Source organism: Eptatretus burgeri, chromosome 8 (genome assembly GCF_056783735.1).
Source record: "Eptatretus burgeri isolate ZD-2024b chromosome 8, Ebu_testis_v1, whole genome shotgun sequence".
NCBI lineage: Eukaryota > Metazoa > Chordata > Myxini > Myxiniformes > Myxinidae > Eptatretus > Eptatretus burgeri.
Window position 1 is genome coordinate 14,284,274 of NC_140968.1, and position 22,500 is coordinate 14,306,773.

Consider the following 22,500-nt stretch of genomic DNA (forward strand, 5'->3'; position numbering starts at 1 on the left):
CGGCCGGTAAGCCAGCTGCTCAGGTACATGGAGGTTTGAATCGCAGTTGGTAAACTGGTCGCTCGGGTGTATGTAGGTTTGAATGGTGGCCAGTAAAACGGCTGCTCAGGTTCAAAGGGTTAACCAGAGAGTTGGTGTCAAAGCCACCCAATGCTCGCCTGTTTATACATTTATTGTTTTTAAAAGACTAGTGTAATGATATTTTTTATGAAGCATTGCAGTGAAGTCTGATCGAAATAATTTTAAAGCAATACATTATTATATTGTTACGATTTCCCGCCCGTCGGCGTGTGAACGACCGCGTCTAACCAATAGCGGTTGCTTCGCCTACCGAACGGACAATCCAGTCGCGGCTTTCCAGATCAACGCCGGAAACCAGCCACGGGTGTGTTTTTAACCACACCACAACCTTGTCCGCACTCTACCCGCACGCTACAGGGTCCGATCACCAAATCTTCGATTTACCTAATTATTCGCGTGGGTAGGTTACAGAGAGATTGTACCTCAACGGGACCTCTTGGAAACGAGCGGCTTAAGCAGCTCGCTTCCTTTTGGGATAACCGAGCGGGGTATCATCGCGCAGTCCCATTGGACCCGATCACTTTACCGGCTATTTAAAAACCAACTATATTCGAGTGTAAGATGGGGCAGTTCAATGAGGGAATGGACGCAACGAACAGGTTTACATTCACATAAGGACATTTATTATAATAAAGCATGTTTGCAATTAAACAAGGCAAAACACGTATGCACCTCTACAAGCAACAAAAGCACGACAAAAGAACTCCAACCGTCTACTTATTATGTACAGTCACTTGCACCTCACAACAGTTTCTACTGATTAGACGGGCCCACGGACACACGTACGCACACACACCCAAGAAATGGTGGCAGAGGCCTTTAATAACCAGCTCCAGCTCGGAGGACAGGTGAGCTGAAACCCAGAACCTATCGCGAACCTCTCCACCTCGTGTGGTCTTCAAGTTGTTCGGACCCAGGCTCCAATCGCCGTGAGCTGCGATCCTTACCGAGCTCCCGCAAATCCTCCCGCGCTTCTCAACACGTGCTGGTGAGACGAGGCGCCGATCCTTCCCGTCGATGAGTCGCTTCCCCGAGGAACCACCTCCCGCGCTTCTCAACACGTGCTGGTGAGACGAGGCGCCGATCCTTCCCGTCGATGCGTTGCTTCCCCAAGGAACCACCTCCAAGAAGAGGTCGATGAGTCGCACCAGGCCAGGAACCAAAAATGGAGAACAAAGAGCTCCACGAACCAAGAAGAAGAAGAAGCCACCACTCGCAGCTCGAGCCGAGCGACCGGCTCAACCTCCTTCCAAGCAAAGCAGCTCGAAGCAAAAATCTCTCCCGAGCCAAGCAGAAGCCGAAGTTCACGGAACCATCAAAGCAAAAAGCCTCCAAAAAGCCTCCTCCCGAGCCAGGCCTCAGCCGAAGCTCACTGAACCAGCCGAAGTAAAAAGCTTCCGAAGGCCTCAACCCTAACTCAAGCCAAGCAGGACCCGACGGTCTGCTAAACGACTCCCCTCAACACCCTTCCCCAACTCTGCCCCACGAACAAAAGAAAAGATCTCCTCTTATCCTTCTCCCGCACTTTCCCCGCTCCTGGCGTGACTCATGACTCATGCCCTCATGCTCCATCTCCCGCTCAGCCACGGGTGGGAGGGAGTTGTTGACATCATGAGTCACGGGATGGCAGGGTGGTTCTTCCTCTTCACAGAAGAGGGGGAGGGATGTCTCCATTGTTCGTTCCCTAACTATTAAATCGATCCGCAGCGCATCTGATCGATTTCTGAACATTTAAACAATGAAAGGTGAGCTATCTAGGGAACAAGCACTTGTCGACATAGCTGACAAAAGGAACCTGTATGTTGTGTGTAATCGAATTCCCAAATTCGTAACAATATGTATTTGTATATTGTAATCAGTGAAAAATAGTGTGGTAGATAAAAACATTAGAAAGGAAATAACTTGCACCAAAAACGTTAACGTTTTCATGCTCACTCTGACGCTGACGCTCACGCCGGGGGTATCGCCATAGCTCTCTGTTCTTCGAACAGGCGAGCTAAAAATCGCACCTCTCATAGTTTTATTTACGTCTCATATTTCAGTAGCACACCTCTAGAAAGCAACAACTGGTCATTTCTAGTCCCTTAAGGTCTTCACTAAGAAGATGTAACGGTTTCAGGTGTATACAACAATGTGTGAGCCAAATAAATAAATAAATAACTAAATAAGCCATTTTGGGGCATTTGATTCCCACACTAGAATGGTGTAACGTTTTTCATTTCACATTCCTTAGACAAATTACCGTTACCATTTATATTTGGACCACACCTCTCCATTACACTGAAAAAGTAAAAGGGAACGCATGCTAGATCTCACTTTCTAGCAGTAAGAAAAGGCTGGCATGTGTGGTAAGCAATGTAGAATTTTTTTTTGGAAGTTTACCGCCATTGATGCAGCGTATTTTACACCACTTTATTTAACACGTTACATTATATCTTTGTGCCTGTTGTTTGTGTCCTTTATGGTGTTGCTAAAAATAGTAAGTTCCCTATTTGGAATGATGTTCAGTTTTGTTTGAGTGACACACTTCAAAGACTAAAACAAAATTAGACAGTCGACAAAAATTATCTCACTCTTCCCTATGCATGCGCAATCCGAACAAATTCAAAGACAAAGTTCTGTTAAGCTCCCGGTTCATTTTCCGATTTGTATTCAACAAGTAACAGCCAATTGAAATGAAGTTGTTCCTCGATCGTAAAAACTGACGTTTGTAGATAGACTGACAAAGTGAACCGATTTATTAAACCCCGCTTTTCGCTTCGTGCGAGCGGGATGTAACATGTCTACAGTTGCTGTACAGGGGTTGAAATAACAGGGCTCCATTTACAATTTGTAATCGGAAGCCTTTCCTTGTTCTTCTGATGAAGGTATGATTTTTTTTATCTTCACAGGACAAGAAGGCCTGGGTGCAAGAAGTACTGAAGTCAGAATTTTGAAAAAAAGAGCTGGCACCAGTACTATCTATCTACAATTCCAGCAATGTGTGTGTGTGTGTGTGTATGTGTGTGTGTGTGTGTGTGTGTGTGTCCGCTGTTTCTCAACAACCACTGGTCCGATCTAATTGAAACTTGCCAGGTATATTGCTGGGGACCTGAGTATGTGCCTTTTCAAGGTTTGATATTAATCGGACAAGTGCTTCCCAAGTTATGGCCATTTATTTACCAACCAATGACTTGACACGTTGCTGCGTAGGCGTGGCTGCGTAGGCCGGTGCGCAGCCGGCCGACGATGACGTCACGGGCCGTGCCAGTTACATGGCAGCGAATGTCATGGCAAGCAAAGACAGGGAGGTAAACCTGATTTTAATTAACTCTGTGGTGTGGAAGTGTGGTTGTCGCGAGAATGCGAGAGCGAAGGAACGGCTTGTGTGGTTGTCGTTTCTGGCTCGTGGTTTGAAAGCTTTTTTTTTTTAACATACGTTTTTTTTTTTTCCTCCTCTTCTCTTCTCTTTGTGTTTTTCCTTGCGATGACATTGCGAAAAGGCAAAATACGTTGGCGCTAATTGAATAATTGGCCATTAAAACTAAATTGCGAAGAATCGTAACTGCGATATGCGAACTTCCGGACAGTGAGGACTTAACTTCCGGACTTCCGGATCGTGACGACTTATTGTATTCTTTCTCGATTTATTGACTTACTGTATTCTTTCTTTCTCGATTTCTGTACTTTCTAGATTTTCTTAAACACAATGCTCCAATCCAGTCGTCGTTTACGACAGCGAAGGAACGGCCTGTGTGTTGGTTTGAAAGTTTTTGCTATTTTTTTTTGGTTTACACGTACGGTCACGCACGTACGGGCACGCGAGAGCGAAGGAACGGCCTGTGTAGTTGTTTCTGGCCAGCGGTTTGAAAGTTTTTTTTTTGTTTGTTTGCACGTACGGGTATGCACTAGTCTATCTATAATTCCAGCAATCTGTGTGTGTGTGTGACCGCTGTTTCTCAACAACCACTGGTCCGATCTAATTTAAACTTGCCAGCTATATAAGCAGGGGACCTGAGTATGTGCCTTTTCAAGGTTTGATATTAATCGGACACGTGCTTCCAAAGTTATGGCCATTTATTTATCAAAGCAATGACAAGACACGTTGCTGCGGCCATTTATTTACCAAACCAATGACAAGATACGTTGCTGCGACCATTTATTTACCAAACCAATGACAAGACACGTTGCTGCGTAGGCGTGGCCGATGGGGATAAGGGCGCCTTCGTTACCGTAGCATAGGAGTGGCAATGGTCAATGGCAGTGAATGTCATGGCAAGCAAAGACAGGGAGGTAAACTTGATTTTAATTTGGATTTTAATTAACTCTGTGTGTGTAAGTATCACAGCAGTTGTTACTTCAATGCAAGCGATAATTCGTAGAATGCATGTGAACATTCCGTACGGGCATGCACCACTTCCAGATAGTGATGACTTACTGTATTCTAATAATTTCTCGATTTCTTATGCGCATTTATAGATAAACACAATGCCCCAATCCAGTCGTCATTTACGAGAGCGAATGAACGGCCTGTGTAGTTGTTTGAAAGTTTTTTCTTTGGTTTGCACGTACGGCCACGCACGTACGGCCACGTACTAGTAATCTATAATGGCCAGAGTATCATTTGATACCAAAAAATTCTGAAAATAAGTACTTAAGTCCTGTATATTGGTATATTGTCATGTCGTCCAGGAGCAAGGACCTGAAAAAAATGAAATCGTTCAACACTCCCTACAGAAAAGGTTTGACTTGAGAGAGTGGTACAATAGACCCTATAGAACACCTCCAGGTAGTATGTGGTTTCAAATTATGGTATCATTAAAATTCTACAGGCCATTATACATACCAAGGGTACTTACCAAGAGGGTCACTGTGGGCAAGCAAAATTTAGGGGAGGGGTAACGTAAACGTGATTATCTTTGTTGAGACTCAACCAATTTTCAATATTGACGTATCATTGGCTTCGTATTAAAATTCTTTCAGAATATGTACAGAAATGTCGATATTCATTCAACTGTACAACCACAAGAGGTAAAAATCACAAACAAATCAAATATCATGAGCTTTTTTTAATATTTTAGGCATCTTTGAGAGCATACTAAGTTGTCAAGTCAAACTTTTCTGTAGTGGGTGTTGAACAATTGAATTTTTCACAGGTTCATGCTGCTGGACTAAAAAATGCTGTGTTAGTCTATTTTTTATGAAATTCTTATGGACTAGATAATTACAAAAATAAACCAATGTCACCCGCAGGGTGACCCGTATCTTGCCAAAAGGTGACCACGTGTGACTTCTTTAAGGTCACACTGAGGTGAACAGAGCTGCTATCCACCAGGAGCGACTCCTTGAGGAATATCTGTCTACGAGAGATTCCGATGAGAATCGTTCTACAGAGTAACCATGAAAAATATGCGTTTGCCTCATAACGTCACCAAATGACGTCATAATGTCTCAGGCTTGTCATATCTAGAAAGCACTCATCGAGGTGTTCAATTTGAGGTACTACACGATATGGTTCCTAAAACTTGAAAATTTGACCTTGGGGTCAAATATGTTTGACCTTCGGCGCTAACCATGAAGGTCAAGGCCAATCGCCACCAAAAATTAATCAGCTGAGCGCCAGACCATGAACTATATTCCCATGAAGTTTGAAGACGATCCGATCAAAATTACTCAAAAAATAAGGGTTTCGTCGACTCCCCTGATTTGCGACAAAGTGACCTTGACCTTTGACCTTCAAAATTTTATGCGCTGAAAGGGACCTCAAAAGGCCTCTGATATGCGAAGTTACAAAAATTTCCAATGATAACTGTGCTCTGCAGAGTGATTTATACGTGATTACAGACCAAAAAAAACAAACAAAAAACAAAAAATAACATATGAAGGTCAAGGCCAATCGCCACCAAAAATTAATCAGCTGAGCGCCAGACTATGAACTATATTCCCATGAAGTTTGAAGACGATCCGATCAAAATTACTCAAAAAATTAGGGTTTCGTCGACTCCCCTGATTTGCGACAAAGTGACCTTGACCTTTGACCTTGACCTTCAAAATTTTGTGCACTGAAAGGGACCTCTATAGGCCTCTGATATGCGAAGTTACAAAAATTTCCAATGATAAATGTGCTCTGCAGAATTTTTTTTACATGATTACAGACAAACAAACAAACAAACAAACAAACAAAAAAACAAACAAACAAACAAAAAAAAACATACAAGCTGACTAACATATCGTACAAAAACTTCGTTTTGGCAAGATAATAAAGTTTAAAAATGTCATGTTCATAATGATGGTAAAAGAGGCTATGGGTTAACATAGTTGCTTTTCTGTGTCATTCCAGATTGAACATCTGGAAGAATACTACTAGCCAACTGAAGCAATGGCCAGTTCAGAGAGTCAGGCAGAAGTTCAACTTTTACCTGTAAAGAGACAGAAGTTGACTAACTTTCACAAGTGCATAATTTGTCAGATGGACTCAAACGAGACACTGAGGAAAGCCCGAGATACCTCCATACAGAAACTTGTTGCAGCACTGGCACTCCGACGAGATGAAGTATACGAACGTTTAAAATCAGATTTTGACAGTTTGGCAACCGCGGATGTTAAATGGCACTCAAATTGCTACGAAAAATGGACAAGCAAAGAAAACCTGCATTACGTGCAGAGGAGAAGACCTGCATTCTCACCGACACCAGCAGAAGAATCTAAGATTGGCACACAATCTGAAACAAGTTTGACGGAGACCTCCAGGGTATCCAGGTCCCAGTCAATGTCCACTGACTGGACTATGTGCCTCTTGTGCAAGAAGAAAACACACAGAAGGGTAAAGGAGATGACCATGGTCAGAACTTTCCAAGCCTGTGAAACTATTGTGCAAGCAGCGACCGCAAAGGGCGATGAGGACATGTTACGGACTACTGGTGCTGTCAGTAATGATCTAGTGGCAGCAGAAGCTAGATACCACAGAGCTTGCCATGCCTCATACATCAGCAAAGCTAATCTGCAGTATGCTGGCTTCCATGAAGGGAGACAAGAAACTTGTTACGATATGGCATTCAAGCAATTGGCTGAAGATATCTCTGCTGACCTGAATGGTGGGAAGGCCTTTGATTTGACAATTCTTCTGGACAGATACAATCATTTTCTGCGCAGACAGGGAGTGGCAGTCAACAGCTACACTACCCAGCGACTCAAACTTCGACTAAAGAAGCACTTTGGAGATGACATCGTCTTCCATAAGCCATATGATCTTAGTAAGTCTGAGCTTTTGTACTCAAGCTCCATATCCCTTAAAGATATCATCAACTCTGCCTATCAGTGAAATGGCATTTAAGTATTACAGCCTGGTTACTGCCCCTCTACGTCGGAATGGTTGTCAGCAGGTTGATGTTGTCTTCGACCGGTACTCCAGCCTCTCAATAAAAGCTGGGGAGTTAGAGAAACGAGGAACATCTGCAGCCTTAGAGTTGACAATCCAAGGGCCAGCCACTCCTATTCCAAAGCAGTGGATCAAATACATTGGAAATGTAGAAAACAAAGTCAACTTGTGTGCCTTCTTGGCAGACACATGGTGCCACATGGGGGTAGACACTCTGCTTGATGGTCAACACCTAGTCATCGGTGGTGGTTTCAAGAACCCGCAGAAGTCTGTGCTAGTCATCAGAGGGCACTGCGAAGAACTGGTTCCCCTCAAGTCAGATCATGAAGAGGCAGACACACGAATATTGCTACATGCAAAACATGCCTCTCATTATCACAACAGGATTGTGATTCAATCACCTGACACAGATGTGGCTGTCCTCTGCACCACACACTACAGAAAACTCCAGTGTCGGGAGCTGTGGTTTCGGACTGGAATCAAGGATAAAGCTAGGTATATTCCTATCCACAGCTTGGCACGCAAACTAGGATCTGAGCTGTGTAATGCTTTACTCGGCTTCCACGCACTCACTGGGTGCGATTCAAACAGTGCACTCTCAGGCCTCGGCAAGAAAAAGGGTTTCAATGTCTTACTTGACAGTAAAGAGCATCAGACCAATCTGGGACAGCTTGGAGAAGAACCCGAGCTCAGCAACAGCACTTCAGAAGCATGCGAAGGCTTCATATGTGCAATGTACTCAACAACCAAGGGGGCTGGGAGTAAAGTGAACAATGTGAGATACTGGCAGTTCTGTCAAAAGGGACAAAGAAATGAAAATCTCCCCCCTACATTCGACAGCTTACAGCAACATATGAAGTGAGGAAATGACCAGGCCTATGTATGGAAGAGAGCATTGGAGCCTACACAGAGCCTTCCACCAGCAGCTGGGCATGGCTGTAAAATTCAGGATGGTGCCCTGCAGCCTGTGCTCATGACCAAAGATCCAGCACCACGGGGTCTTCCGGAGCTGACTGTCTGTCACTGCAAGAAGTCTCTATGTCGCCGAGCCGACTGCACATGCAGAACCAACCACATGCCATGCACAGAAGCATGTGCATGTATGGCCGAAGAAACTTGTGAAAATCCAAGAACAATCTTTGAATCCAGTGGTGAAGAAGACGCTGACTAAAAGTTACAACAGATGACATCTTCATGCTTCCATGGCGAATGTGATTCCTTGTTGCCAGACACAAATATTACAAACCGCTCTGACGAATGTGCTACCGTGCAAACATGCACAACTATTATGATTCGCTCTCACTCATGTGCTTCTGTGTTGTCATGCACAGCTCCCAGTGTCGACCATGACAACTATTATCATCCACTATGATGAATGAGTAACTTCCGTGCTACCAGAGACAACTATTATACTCGGCTTTCACTAATGTACTTCCGTGTTGCCAAAGACAACTATTATGCTCGGCTCTGATGTATGGTGCTTCCGTGTTGCTGTACACTAGTAAAAGACGAACGCTAAAAATAACAGTAGCAGTTTTCTTTATGCGTGCCTCTGTATGTATATGAATTTCTGCAGAACAATACTTTCTTAAGCGTTTGATTTCCAAAATGTATACATACCAGTAGTAATTGAGAAACACCATTCACCTTCATATGAGAACACAATTAAAAATGTCAAAAAAGTTTGAATTAGTGTGATATTTTAGCTTTGGTGATGCCATGGCAAAGGCCATTTTCAAATAACTGTACATAATCTGATAGAGAATTATAATAGGAAGCCATTGATAACTCAATAGTGAAAATTGGTTGAGTCTAGACAAAGATATTCATGTTTACCTTACCCCGACCGCTAAATTTTGCGAGCCCACAGTGACCCTCTTGGTAAGTACCCTTGGTATGTATAATGGCCTGTAGAATTTTAATGATACCACAATTTGAAACCACATACTACCTGGGGGTGTTCTCTAGGGTCTATTCTACCACCCTGTCAAGTCAAACCTTTTCTGTAGGGGGTGTTGAACGAATTTCCTTATTTGGCCTCATATGAGAAATGGCTGCTGGACTAATTGTTGAATTCATTAAAATGTAGTGCAAGAAATACCCAAGTCCATAATGTTTGAGCAAGAAGTTCCTAAGTCTATGACTGTCCAATCAAAATGCTAGTATGTGTCACGTGACAAGCTGTGAAAATGGTGACCATGGAGGCTGGACAGCACGGTGTGAATGAGGATAACCCTGATAACAGACATGACAGGGGCAAAAAACGTTAAAGAAATCCCAGAGACTGGGCAAGAAAGAGAATGAAAGATGCCAAAGCATCAGGTATGAAGTTTCTATGCATTATACTTTGCTGGTACTGAAAAAGGCCCTAGATTCATCATCAGCTTTTGAGCCCTCATAAAACTGTGCATGTGGCAGTGCAGTGCAATGCTGTGCTGACCCAGATTCCCCATGTCTTGGATGCATGTACACTGTACAGCCCCACGAGACATAGTAACCAGAGTTGGTGTCAAAGCCACCCAATGCTCGCCTGTATATACATTTATCGTTTTTAAAAGACTCGTCTAATAATTAATATTTTGAGCCGCGTCTCGCGTAGTGAACGCTGGCTCCAAGAGAGCTCCACGATCTTTTCTTCTTCTTCTTCTTCTTCTTCTTCTTCTTCTTCTTCTTCTTCTGGTGAAGACAAAATCTTTAGGACTCGGCTCTTTTAGATACAGGATCCGGATCTCCTTAAATACTAAACACCTCTACACATCCTCGCATTGAGGGTGCCTTTCGAGAGCATCTATCATGAACTTTTAAATATATTCAGACATTTGCTTTAAAGTTTCGAAAAGTTCACGTTACTATTTAAAGATTATTCCATTTAATGTGTTGTAATTTCTTACACGATTTTCTCGTCATGAACAGGAGCCTCCATGACGGGTCTCGCTATTGGCTCCATCAAGGCACGTGACGAAATATCGGAAGTTGTTGTTATTGCCTTTAGGACGCGGCTCTTGGACACATTTGTCCTTGTATATAAAGCATTGCAGTGAAGTCTGATCCAAATAATTTTAAAGCAATATATGTATTTGTATATTGTAATCAGTAACAAGAGCGCAAGTGAGCACAATATACGCCCGAACAAGAAGGTATATACAGAATTGTGCTACTACATGGAAAACAGCATCCTGGTTGCTATGGCAACCACTTTCGATGCCGAACGTATGTCGCGACACACCGTCTCCACAGTCTGTACCTATGTACCAGATATGAAACGTGAAAGTAGAAAACTTTGGGAGTTAGAGTGCGGACAGGAACGGATGGAAAACAGCATCCTGGTTGCCATGGCAATCACTTTTGATGACGAACGTATGTCACGACACATCGTCTCCACAGTCTGTACCTATGTACCAAATATGAAATGTGAAAGTTGAAAACTTTGGGAGTTAGGGTGCGGACAGGAACGGATGGAAAACAGCATCCTGGTTGCCATGGCAACCACTTTAGATGACGAACGTATGCTGCGACACCGTCTCCACAGTCTGTACCTATGTACCAAATATGAAACGTGAAAGTTGAAAACGGGAGTTGGAGTGCGGACAGGAACGGACAGACGGACGGACGGAGACGACTGGTATCACATAATACGCCCCGATATATATATATATATATATATATATATATATATATATATATATATATATATATATATATATATATATATATATATATATATATATATATATATATATATATATATATATATATATATATCGGGCGTATAAAAAATAGTGTGGTAGATAAAAACATTAGAAAGGAATAAATTCACCAAAAACTTTAACATTTTCACGCTCACGCTGATGCTGATGCTCACACTCACGCTGATGCTGACGCTCACGCCGGGGGTATCGCTATAGCTCTCTGTTCTTCGTACAGGCGAGCTAAAAATGACTGTTTGGCAATCAAAAATGAGCAATAAAGGGCTTTGTGTGTTAAAAGTACCCAAGTCCAGCCATTTTGTCGCAAAAAAGTACCTAAGTCCAGGTATTTAGTTTTTCTTGTACTTAAGTACTTACTTGAGTACTTAAGTACTCCACAAAAAGTACTTAAGTCCAAAACTAATTTTCTTGTTTTCTTCGTAATAAAGGATTATTTTTCCACAAAAAAGGGTTTGTCTGCTCTGTATAGCCCCTGGAACCAGCAACATTCTCCATAGTATGCCACCTTTAAAAAAAAAAATATCTGCAGCATGTTTTGAAAACTTTGATCCTCAATATCTCAAAAGTGTTATTTTGTGATTAAAGTACTTCTTGCACTCAGGTCTTCAATTTACGACCTCGTAACAGGAAAATATTACGTCATGCATAAACCATGAGGCTATGAATAGTAGGGGGACAGCAGTTTCTTAATGTTATGCAGCAAACACCCAAGCAACCGACACCACCCCTCCAAATATTTTAACCTTCTCACAGCCTTGCTACTGAGGATTTCTTTGCGAGCACAGCTGTTCGCGATGAATACTCGCAGAGCTGCCAACCATGTGGGACACAGAAATAGCAACCAAGAACTGTGAACGGCAAACGACAGAATGCAACGGGACAACTTCAACTCAGAGTTCAAGTACCAGAGAGCCAGAAACCACTCAGATACCAAGAACAGCTGATGGTGCTGTCCTGAAGAATCGCCCAATCCATTGGACTATTGACAGCAATAGCAAGACGCAGGCGTCTCAACTTAAACCCAGAGCACGTGTTGCAAAAATTTAAGAGATACGGATGTAACATGTCATCGAGAAAAATACCAGTGCTACAATGTTGTTGAAATAATTAAACTATCAGGGAGTGCACAAGAAAAATGGAGTGTGTGTTGAGGCATTGAGCGTTAGGAAGTGCACAATAGGAAGTAATTTCATCCGTATAATTCACACTATCTGCTTTTCAAAGGTCTCAACAACTGGGAAGTGAGTAATCCTTGCTTGCTGCTGCACCACTCCAACTTCTTTCGCAGCCACGTTAGTAGCTACCTTGTTGTGTGGTCGACCATGGGGAAGTTTTGGACCAAGTTTTCACAATCGTTGCATAAATCTGTAAATTTAGCTCCACGTTATCTTGGTTAAAACCGCTTCTGTGCCAGTTCCACAGGTAAATTTTGTGCAAGGCGAACACAGCATTGACCTCACTTCCCGGTCTTTTAAAGGCATGCCAATCACCAATTCATACTGAGCCCTACTCTACCGACTTTAACACAAGTAAAACAATTGACGGTTGGGATAATCCAACAATTGACATCCCCACACAATGCAATGTATTAATAGATGTAGCAAAAATGAGATGGTGTAAAATAGGTAGGATGAGCAGGTGAAGCAGAAAACATGACATGGCGCTCATACACCACCACAAAACCGTACAATGGCAAACCAGCGAGCTACTTCATCGTGCACCGGAGGAAAACTACCTAACAGCATCAAGCACATCACTCATAAAGCACACTACACCTACCAGATTGCTAGCAAACTCTACCAATATACACCACCCAGGTAACCCAGAAAGGAGTGGCAGCAACATTATGCACCCCCCACCTCCCCCTTTCAGAAGTGCGTAAACAGAGAAATGTTCACATAACTGTTCATGCACATCCATAATAACACCAAATCACACCATTTGCAATTGAAGACAGATGTGATGACACTTGTAAAAAAAAAAAGTGTTCCACACTTTGGCAGGTGCCCAGAAATGAGGTGTGAATCGGACATAAAATGGCTGCTGCCTGCAGGAGCTGGAGTTTAAAGTTGAGGCAGTTGAGAGACCTTCAAACGAAACAGCACCTGAGGCGAAGTCTGTTCTTTCCTCCTTAATTCAAACTCAAAACAGTAGAGCTATGCATGAATTGCAGGTTTTCTGTGCCATCTTTGAACAACATAAATATACATATATAAATATCCAGTACTAGTAATATGGCTTTTTCCTTAATGGCCCCAATTATTCCCACAATTTTGTGGGATCAGCCAAGGGAACATATTTTGCCCAAGTCTTTTGCATCCTGCCTGTTCAGGTCTCACCATTTGACTGGATGGGGGCAGAAGTTATTATTATTATTATTATTATTATTATTATTATTATTATTATTATTATCATCTTTTTTTTTTAACAGGCTCTAAGGCTCATGAGAGTCGCTGCAACACAAATCACCCTCACATACACATAGATACATCAGACAACGCCAGAATTCACTTTCACACAAACACAGCTGCTGAGATTGTGGGAAGTGACGTCACTTCCCAGAGCACTCTCGGTACCAGCGACATCATTTTTATTATGGCTTTTCGCTCCACTCCACGCCCAACGGGACAATCATGGAGGAATTTCCTCCTCCCCATGGATGCCAACCTATGGGAGATTTATCCATGCTCAATACCTAAATGTCAAGCATCAAGCAAGGAAGCAGCACAGACCATTAAAAAATTTTGGTTATATATATATATATATATATATATATATATATATATATATATATATATATATATATATATATATCAACAATGCAGTTCTATTGGCTCGAGGAAGCTCACTGGGAAGTGGGTGAAACGTCACCTGAAATAGGGATGCTCTTGCCTGTTTATCACATAAATTAGGAGAGAACATCTAGTTAGCTTTTGGTTGGATGTGCCTTTTTCTTTGAAAAAAAAGAAATGTATATTCCCAGCCACCCCCCAATATATATACATATATATATATATATATATATATATATATATATATATGTATGTATATATATATATATATATATATATATATATATATATGTATGTATATATATATATATATATATATATATATATATATATATATATATACACACACACACACACACACATTATTGGTTGCTTTATGACGGTGCAGAGTTTACCCCAGCATTTTCCGAGTCTCCATCAATCACTGAAACGTTGGCTTCATTGTCACAGTAATACAATGCACACCAGATCCGAACCCTAAACTGTATTGTTTACATGCAAGTGCTTGTGTTTGTCCTTTCCTGTGCATCATGTGTGCACAAAGCAGTGGCATAGGAACAATCAATCCAGCACCAGCGGGCCTTCATCATATTTATGGTACACCTGCAGAGAGTCCATTTGGTTTTACAGACGGAATAACAGGGAACGTTAATTGAGGGATGTTCTCAGCACAGACATGCAAAATTCAATCGGACAGGGACCAGGCAATGCAGTGAGCACGGACATGCGGGATTCAGTTTGACAGCTAGGGAGGGATGTTCTCAGCACGGACATGCAGAATTCAATTGGACATGGAGGGGTGTTCTCAGCACAGACATGCGGGATTCAATCGGACAGGCAATGCAGGCAAGTACGGAGCGGGCAGGTGGGATGTCCAGGTGAAACACAACCCGCGCACCTGCGACGATCCCTCCGGCGCAAGGGTATGCACCTCGCGGGGTTTGAAGCAATTTCCGCACTTGTTCTTGTTAAAAACATTCGCCTGGAACCTCCGACAAGCCCCGCTCTGCGAAGGAAGCATGGCCAGCCGCAGAATGCACAACGAGCACGGCGTACGTTGGACGAGGGAGACGGCTGAAATCGAAGCGACAGAACAAGGGAAAGGGTTTTTATGGAATTTCGGAATCTCGGTGGTGGGATATCTGCATCTTCGACCTTCAGAGAGACGTGTGAAGAACGCGATGCATCTGCCGAGGCGCTGCCATTGACAATGCGGCGCAGCCAATGCAGAAGGGCGACACGAAACGTCTCTCGAGCGCCACCGTTGATCTCCTGCTCTGTCCTCCGACTCCCTTTCCCTTTTCCCACGCTAACAAGAGCACGTGGAAGATTCGAACCGATGTCTGGGGATAGAACGACGGGCGAGGATGTCGTGAGGATGATCAAGAGTAACGAGAACCGCCACAAGCCATGAGCAATGCAACTGTACACAACATGATATTACAAGGGCAGTGCGCAATGGTCACGTGGGCTTGGAAAAGTTTATTCGACGTCCGTTTAAGAATTGATACAAGGGATGGAAAAATCCTGACCGAAACATGTCTGTAGATTTGTACGACTCGAAGCCAAACTAACATGGCAGACGAAGCGGATTTCAACATTTTTGCACATTAAATTTTCATCTAACAATCTCATATTTATTTTGCTGCACATAAGCTGAAAAGGTTCAACATCATCACTGTCAGTGTCTGGCATCACAGTCCTTTTGCAAGCACAGATGAATAGATTTGCGGTCTAACATACAAGGTGGCCATAATGTCTTGTCACCCCTTGTAAAAAATGTGACTACATGTTTGTGCGTGGTGTGTGTCTAAAGGGGTCTAACGGGCCTAAGGTGTCTAAGGGGTGGAGGGTATAAAGGGTCTAAGTGGGTCAAAGGATCTACCGGGGTCTACAATGGTTTATAGGGGTCTTGAGGGGTCCAAAGATCTAAATGCGTATTTTCTAATAGGAGTTAGAGTCTAATGGGTCTGAACATCTAAGAGTCAAGGACTCTCAGCAGTCTAAAGGGTCTAAAATGTCTTAAGGGGTCTAAAGGTCAAAAGGGTATGGTCCAACAGTGTCAGAATATTAACAGTGTCAGACCTGTAAGACCCTTTAGACCCTTTAACTGGGTCTACCAGAGTCTATATGGCCTTAGGGGTTGAAGGGTTCTTAAGGGTCTAATGGAGTTATGGAGTTCTAAAGGGTCTTTGGGATATTAAGGGTCTATAGGGTCGAAGGCTTTTAATGGGGTCTCGAGGGTCTTAGGGTCCTAAAGGGTCTTAAGGGTCTATAGGATCCTAACAGGGTCTAATGGGTGTTAGGGTCAACAAGGTATTAGGTGTCGAAGGGTTCTAAAAGTTTTTAGGGGGGTGTTAGGGGTCTAAAATGGATAAAGGGTGGAAAAGGTCAAGGGGTCTAAGTGATCCATAAAGCCAATGGATCTAAGTGGTCTCAAAGGTCAACATAATCTAAAGGTCTAAAGTATCTAAATAGGGTCAATGGGTCTAAACAGTCAAGGAGTCGAAGTGGTCTCAAGGGAGTAAAAGTTGAAAAGATCTAAGGGGGTATAAAGGGTCTTAAAGGTCTAAAATGGCCTAAAAGGTCAAAGGGGTTTCAAAGGTGCAAGGACTCAAAAGGTCTACATGTCTATACTGAAAGGTGTCATTACTATAATTAATGGACCAGTGTTTGTTTGTGTGTTTGTTTGTCACACTACTCCTTCTGCAGTTCTGGGCCGATAACATCCAGACTTGCTACATAGGATGAGCATGACCCCAATTAGTGAATGGGGTGTTTTTATATTTGCCTGTAGCCTTGGGGAAGGAGGGGGCATGCAAATTGTCTATGTAAATGTGTATCGTGTAACACTGTTCCAGGTGGGTGAGGGTATTACAGGTCTTCACCATTGACAGAATGCATATCATTATTTTTCGAGATCCGATCCAGGATTGCCGACTGGTGGGCATTTTAGTTTTAAAATTCCTGATGATGAACAACGTCCTTAACGATTTCTCAGACATGCATTTTCCAATGTTGTTCAAACTTGGCACCCATATAAGAAGCGACGGCTTGCATAAGCACGTCATTTTTTTTTTTAATCAGATGCAAGATGGCTGACTGGCGGCCATTTTGTTGCTTAAATGTGTCCCCAACCATTTCCCTGACATGCATGGTCCGATTTTGCTCAAACTTGACACAAGCACAGTACATGATGGTATGCACGTGCCCCTCACTTTTTTTTTTGGTGATCTGATCAAAGATGGATGACTGGTATACTGGTGGCCATTTTAGTTGGACATAAATATGGGATCGCCCTTTAACTCCATACAGAAAAATTACTGAAACAATGGGGGCGATGACATTTTATGTCCTTTTTCCTTGTTTTTATTTATTTTCAGGAGTAATTGAGGCAGCCGTCAGTTGCCGAGATGTCGCCTAAATAAAAGTATGTGTCAAAAGAACATGTTGGATGATTGGAACAAGATCGCTCATTGGGCGGGTACTCTGATCATGTTAAATAATCCATAATTAATAGACGTAATTAACAGACATTTAGGGTAATTCTAAAGGGTTCCAAAGGGTAATTTTAAAGGGTAATTCTCAAGGATTCTCAAGGGTAATTCTGAAGGGTTCCAAAGGGTAATTCTAAAGGGTTCTCAAGGGTAATTCTAAAGGGTTCCAAAGAGTAATTCTAAAGCAGTGGCAAATCCAGGGGGATTTCCTGGTTGCCGGAACCCCCCCCCCCAACAAAAAAATATTTACCATTACAGTGGCAAACCCAGGTGACCAAACCCTGGTCACCCAGTACTCCTTCTCCCATGAAAGTGTGCCACAAAAAAGGCCAGAAGCCTCAGAAAAACTGTATCAATACAGTACCTAATGAACAATAAACCACTAACAGCTGACAGTAATTTATTTGGAAAATTTATAATTTTCTGTTATTTGGAAACCCCCCCCCCTACCAAATTCCTGGATTTGCCCCTGTAAAGCGTAATTCTAAAGGGTAACTCTGAAGGGTAATTCTAAAGGGTAATTCTAAAGGGTAAATCTAAAGGGTAAATCTAAAGGGTAATTCTGAAAAGGTGATTCTAGAGGGTTCCAAAGGGTAATTCTAAAGGGTTCTAAAGGGTAATTCAAAAGGGTTCTAAAGGCTAATTCTAAAGGGTGATTCTAAAGGGTAATTCTGAAGGTAATTCCAGAAGGTTCCAAAGGGTAATTTGAAGGGGTTCTAAAGGGTAATTCTAAAGGGTAATTCTAGAGGGCTCCAAAGGGTAATTCTGAAGGTAATTCCAGAAGTTTCCAAAGGGTAATTCAAAAGGGTTCTAAAGGGTATTTGTAAAGTGTGATTCTAAAAGGTAATTCTAAAGTGTTCTGAAGGGTAATTCGAAAGGGTAATTTGAGAGGGTTCCAAAGAGTGATTCTAAAGGGTAATTCTGAAGGGTAAATCTGAAGGTAATTCTAGAGGGTTCCAAAGTGTATTTCTAAAATGTCCTAAAGGGTAGAGTATAGTTTTCTTTGATGATTAGGACTACCATTCCTTGATGATAGGTGCAAAACCAAGGGGTAAACTTCCAGGGTCAGATTGCGGTGGTGTGGCGGAGTGGTGTTGAGGTAACATCCAGAAGACAGCAGTCTCCTTGGGTTAACCTATGGTGGCCCCTTCAGGTGGGTGCTCGGAATGTATAATCTCAAAGAGAGGATTATCACCTGTCTGTTATCATCTGATCTCAATCATTTGAACATCGGTATTACAGCACTCTCTGAGGTTTGGAGTCAAGATGGTGGTGAGATCACAGTGGGTGGTTACACCGACTATTGGTCTGGTCACTCTGAAGGTTACCATGCCCAAGGAGTTTCTGTAACTGTGTCCAATAAGTTGACTCCAATGATAATTGAGGTAACACCGGTCAACGAGCGTATTATGAGACAAAGGATTCGTCACTCCTTGGGTGTCGTTTCCATGGTCTCTGCATATGCTCTGATGAAGGTGAGTGATCTCACCCTGAAGGACGCATTCTATGCCATGATTGAGTCTGTGGTTGATCAGTGTCCCAGGTGAGGTACACTTCTTGTCTTGGGAGATTTCAATGCATCGACTGGAACTGATAGGGATGATGATGAGACATGTGTTGGTCCCCATGGGTCTGGAACTGTGAACCAGAATAGCATCAAGTTCCTTGACTTTGAAAGAGGTGATGGACTGAGGGTGGCTGGTTCATGGTTTCAGCACCCACAAGCTCATCACTGGACTTGGTATTCCAACGCTGACGGTGTGGCAAAGGAGATTGACCACGTGTTCGTTGATGGTCGCTGCAGGATGATCCAGAACTGCAGGGTCTACTGGAGTGCTCAGTTCCTCAATGCTGATCACAGTCTTGTTGTAGCCAATCTGAAGTTGCACCTTAAATCAGGGAGAATGGTGCCATCCCAGCCAAGGTTGGATGTTGGCAAGCTCAAGGATGAGAGGGCAGCTGAGGAGTTTGCAAACAGGCTGAGTGGGGATTTGGAGGGTCTGGGTGCTTTGGAGAATCCTGAAGATTGTGGAGTGCCTTTAAGACCACCGTCCTTGATGTTGCGGCGGTTGTCTGAGAACTTACTGTAGGGCGAAGAAGAATTTTGTCTCTCAAGGGACACTGGATACCATTGTCAAGAGTCACAGGGCAAGGCTTAATGGCAGAGCCACGCTGCTCTCAGTATTTGTGGTGAGGATGTTGAGGTCGTGGAGAGATTCACTTTTGTGGTCAGCAGAGATATTTATGTCTCTGCTGGCTGTGAGTCAGAGGTCAATAGACATCTGGGTCCGGCCTGTGGAGTCATGGATTCACTGGATAATGGGGTATGGCGCTGACGGTACCTGTGCGGGAGGATGAAAGTCCGAATCTTCAGGTCCTTGGTGCTTCCAGTCTTGCTGTATGGATGTGAGACTTGGACTCTGACCAGGAATCTGAGATGGAATCTTAATTCCTTTGGTACCAGGTCTCTTTGGAGAATCCTTGGCTATCGCTGGTCGGACTTTGTGTCAATGAGCAGTTGCTGAGAGAGACTCAAATGAGATTTTTACCTGCATAGTCCATGAGCGTCAGCTGTAGTTGTATGGATATGTGGCTCGTTTTCCTGACGCTGATCATGCTCAGCAGATTATCTCAGCGAGGGAGTCTCGTGAGTGGAGGATGCCAATGGGCTGACCATATGCCTCATGGTTGCAGCAGGTTTATCGGCATATCAAGGAGATGGGGATGGGCCAGGCATCTGCCTGGGGGATGGCCAGACGGAGGCCCCTGGAGTACCGGCAGAAAGTGGACGCAGCGACGTGCTGCTCTGGCGCATGCTCCCATACCTGACCTGACTTGAGCGGTTGAGAGAGCTGAGGCAAAAAACTTGATGAGTGCTAACGGTGGACAAGGAAGCCTCTGCAAGGAATCTGTGAGGGTGTACAGCATCACCTGTTGGCAAGTGATTCTCGCCCTGCTTCCTTGGGAATTCACGCATTGCGTTCCTCCAAGCCCATCCCTCGGTGCACTTCAGCTCGAGCGGAGGGTGGTGGGCTCTTTACTGGTCGAAATGCTGCACTTGTGATGGCCTGCTGGGCCAGTTACATTGGGCAGCTGTACCAGGCTGACCCACCAGCTGTTGAGTTGGATGTCAGCGGTGTTCCTCTCCTAATTGCTGACCCTCCTATCAACTGTGAACCACCCTATTTTGTGGAAACACAAGCTGCACTGCAACAGCTGAAATGAGGTAAAGCTCCAGGGATCTGTGGCATCCATGCTGAACTTCTCAAGGCTGGTGGAAATGCTGTACTTGTGTCATTGCATACAGTTCTGTGCTCTGCCTGGAGCACAGGCATCATCCCAAAATACTGGAAGAGGGGCCTTGTTGTCCCTCTCTCGAAAGGGAAGGGTGATTGCCAGGACTGCAACAACTACCGAGGGGGTGATGCTGCTCTCGGTGGCGGGCAATATCTTTGCTGGATAAATCTTGATAGGGTTCGCCACCATCTGCTTGAGCACCAGCGTCCAGAGCAGTCTGGTTTTACTACACCAAAGAGGTCAAAGATTGACCGCATCCTTGCTCTTCGGGTCCTTATCAAATGCAGACGAGAGTTTCGGCAGGGGCTGCTTGCAGCCGACGGTGATCTCTGCAAAGTGTTTGATTCCGTGAATCGGGATGCCCTCTGGTGGATTCTTGGTCTTCATCGGGTGCCAACAAAACTGATCAATCTGATGTCTGAACTACACTCTGTAGATGAGAGTGCTGTGAGATGTGATGAGACCATGTCCGAAATATTTCCAATTGTTATTGGAGTTCGTCAGGGGTGTGTACTGGACCCCACACTTTTAAACACTTGTATGGACTGCATTTTGGTGACGATATCAGAGATCAAGCTGCAGTGCATCATTTGGGAATGTCAAGATCTCTGACCTTGATTTCGCAGATGATGCAGTCATCTTTGCGGAGACTCTAGATAGATATCCTTTTGGGGGCCCTCGAGGTGCTGAGTGAGGCATCGGAGCCGCTGAGATTATGGGTTTCCTGGGTCAATACTATGATCCAGGCTTTCACTGGCATCTTGGATGCTGCTGTCCTGTCTGTGCCTGTTTGTGATGAGGATGTTGAGGTCACGAAGAGATTCACTTACCTTGGCAGTGATATTCATGTCTTTGCTGGCGAAAGTGTTCCCTCCCATCCCAGCAATTCTCTTGTGACACCGTGCCTCCCAGGTTCTTTATATTTTGTGGACAAAGTCGAGGCTCATGGAAGAGCCAAAAGAAAATCATATACTGTGTTGAATTGTCCCTCGTCGTGTAACAGTCTTGCCAAATAACATGTGAAAGTACGTGTGAATTATGATATTCATGTCTTTGCTGGCTGTGAGCTAGAGGTCAATAGACGTCTGGGTCAGGCCTGGGGAGTCATGGATTCACTGGATAATGGGATGTGGCACCGCTGGTACCTGTGCGGGAGGATGAAAGTCCGAGTCTTCAGGTCCTTGGTGCTTCCAGTCTTGCTCTATGGATGTGAGACTTGGACTCTGACCAGGGATCTGAGATGGAAACTTAATTCCTTTGGTACCAGGTCTCTTCGGAGAATCCTTGGCTATCACTGGTCAGACTTTGTGTTCAACTAGCGATTGCTGAGAGAGGCTCAAATGAGATTTGTTACCTACATAGTCAGTGAGCATCAGCTGTGGCTGTATGGACATATGGCTCGTTTTCCTGACGCTGATCCTGCTCACCAGATTCTCTCAGCGAGGGAGCCCTGTGAGTGGAGGAGGTCGATGTGCCGACCACGTGCCTCGTGGTTGCAGCAGGTTGATCAGCATATCAAGGAGATGGGGGAAGTGCCAGGCACCTGCCTGGGGGATAGCCACACTGAGGCCCCTGGATTGCTGGTGGAAAGTGGACGCAGCTCCGGTGCATGCTCCCATACCTGACCTGACCGAAAGGGTTCTAAAGGTTATTGTAAAGGATAATTCTCAAGGGTTCTAACGGGTAATTCTAAAGCGTAATTTTCAAGGATTCTGAAGGGTAATTGTAAATGGTTCAAAAGGGGTAATTCTAAAGGGTATTTCTGAAGG

The 22,500-nt window shown here is 43.8% G+C and overlaps 1 protein-coding gene across 3 annotated transcripts in view; it reads right to left on the bottom strand.

Moving 5' to 3' along the window:
- The window catches only part of LOC147021150 (uncharacterized), a 163,329-nt gene that overhangs the window by 120,295 nt on the left and 20,534 nt on the right, over positions 1-22,500 (bottom strand). Inside the window, exon 1 of one of the 3 annotated variants that reach the window (XM_085890989.1) lies at positions 14,869-15,386. The exons of 1 other annotated variant lie outside the window; for it this stretch is intronic. In XM_085890989.1, the coding sequence (XP_085747115.1) occupies positions 14,869-14,958 (90 nt within the window). In that variant the 5' untranslated portion in view covers positions 14,959-15,386. Of the gene's footprint in view, positions 1-14,835; positions 15,387-22,500 lie in introns of those variants that run through there. One more of the 3 variants, XM_085890988.1, reaches the window with a different exon arrangement.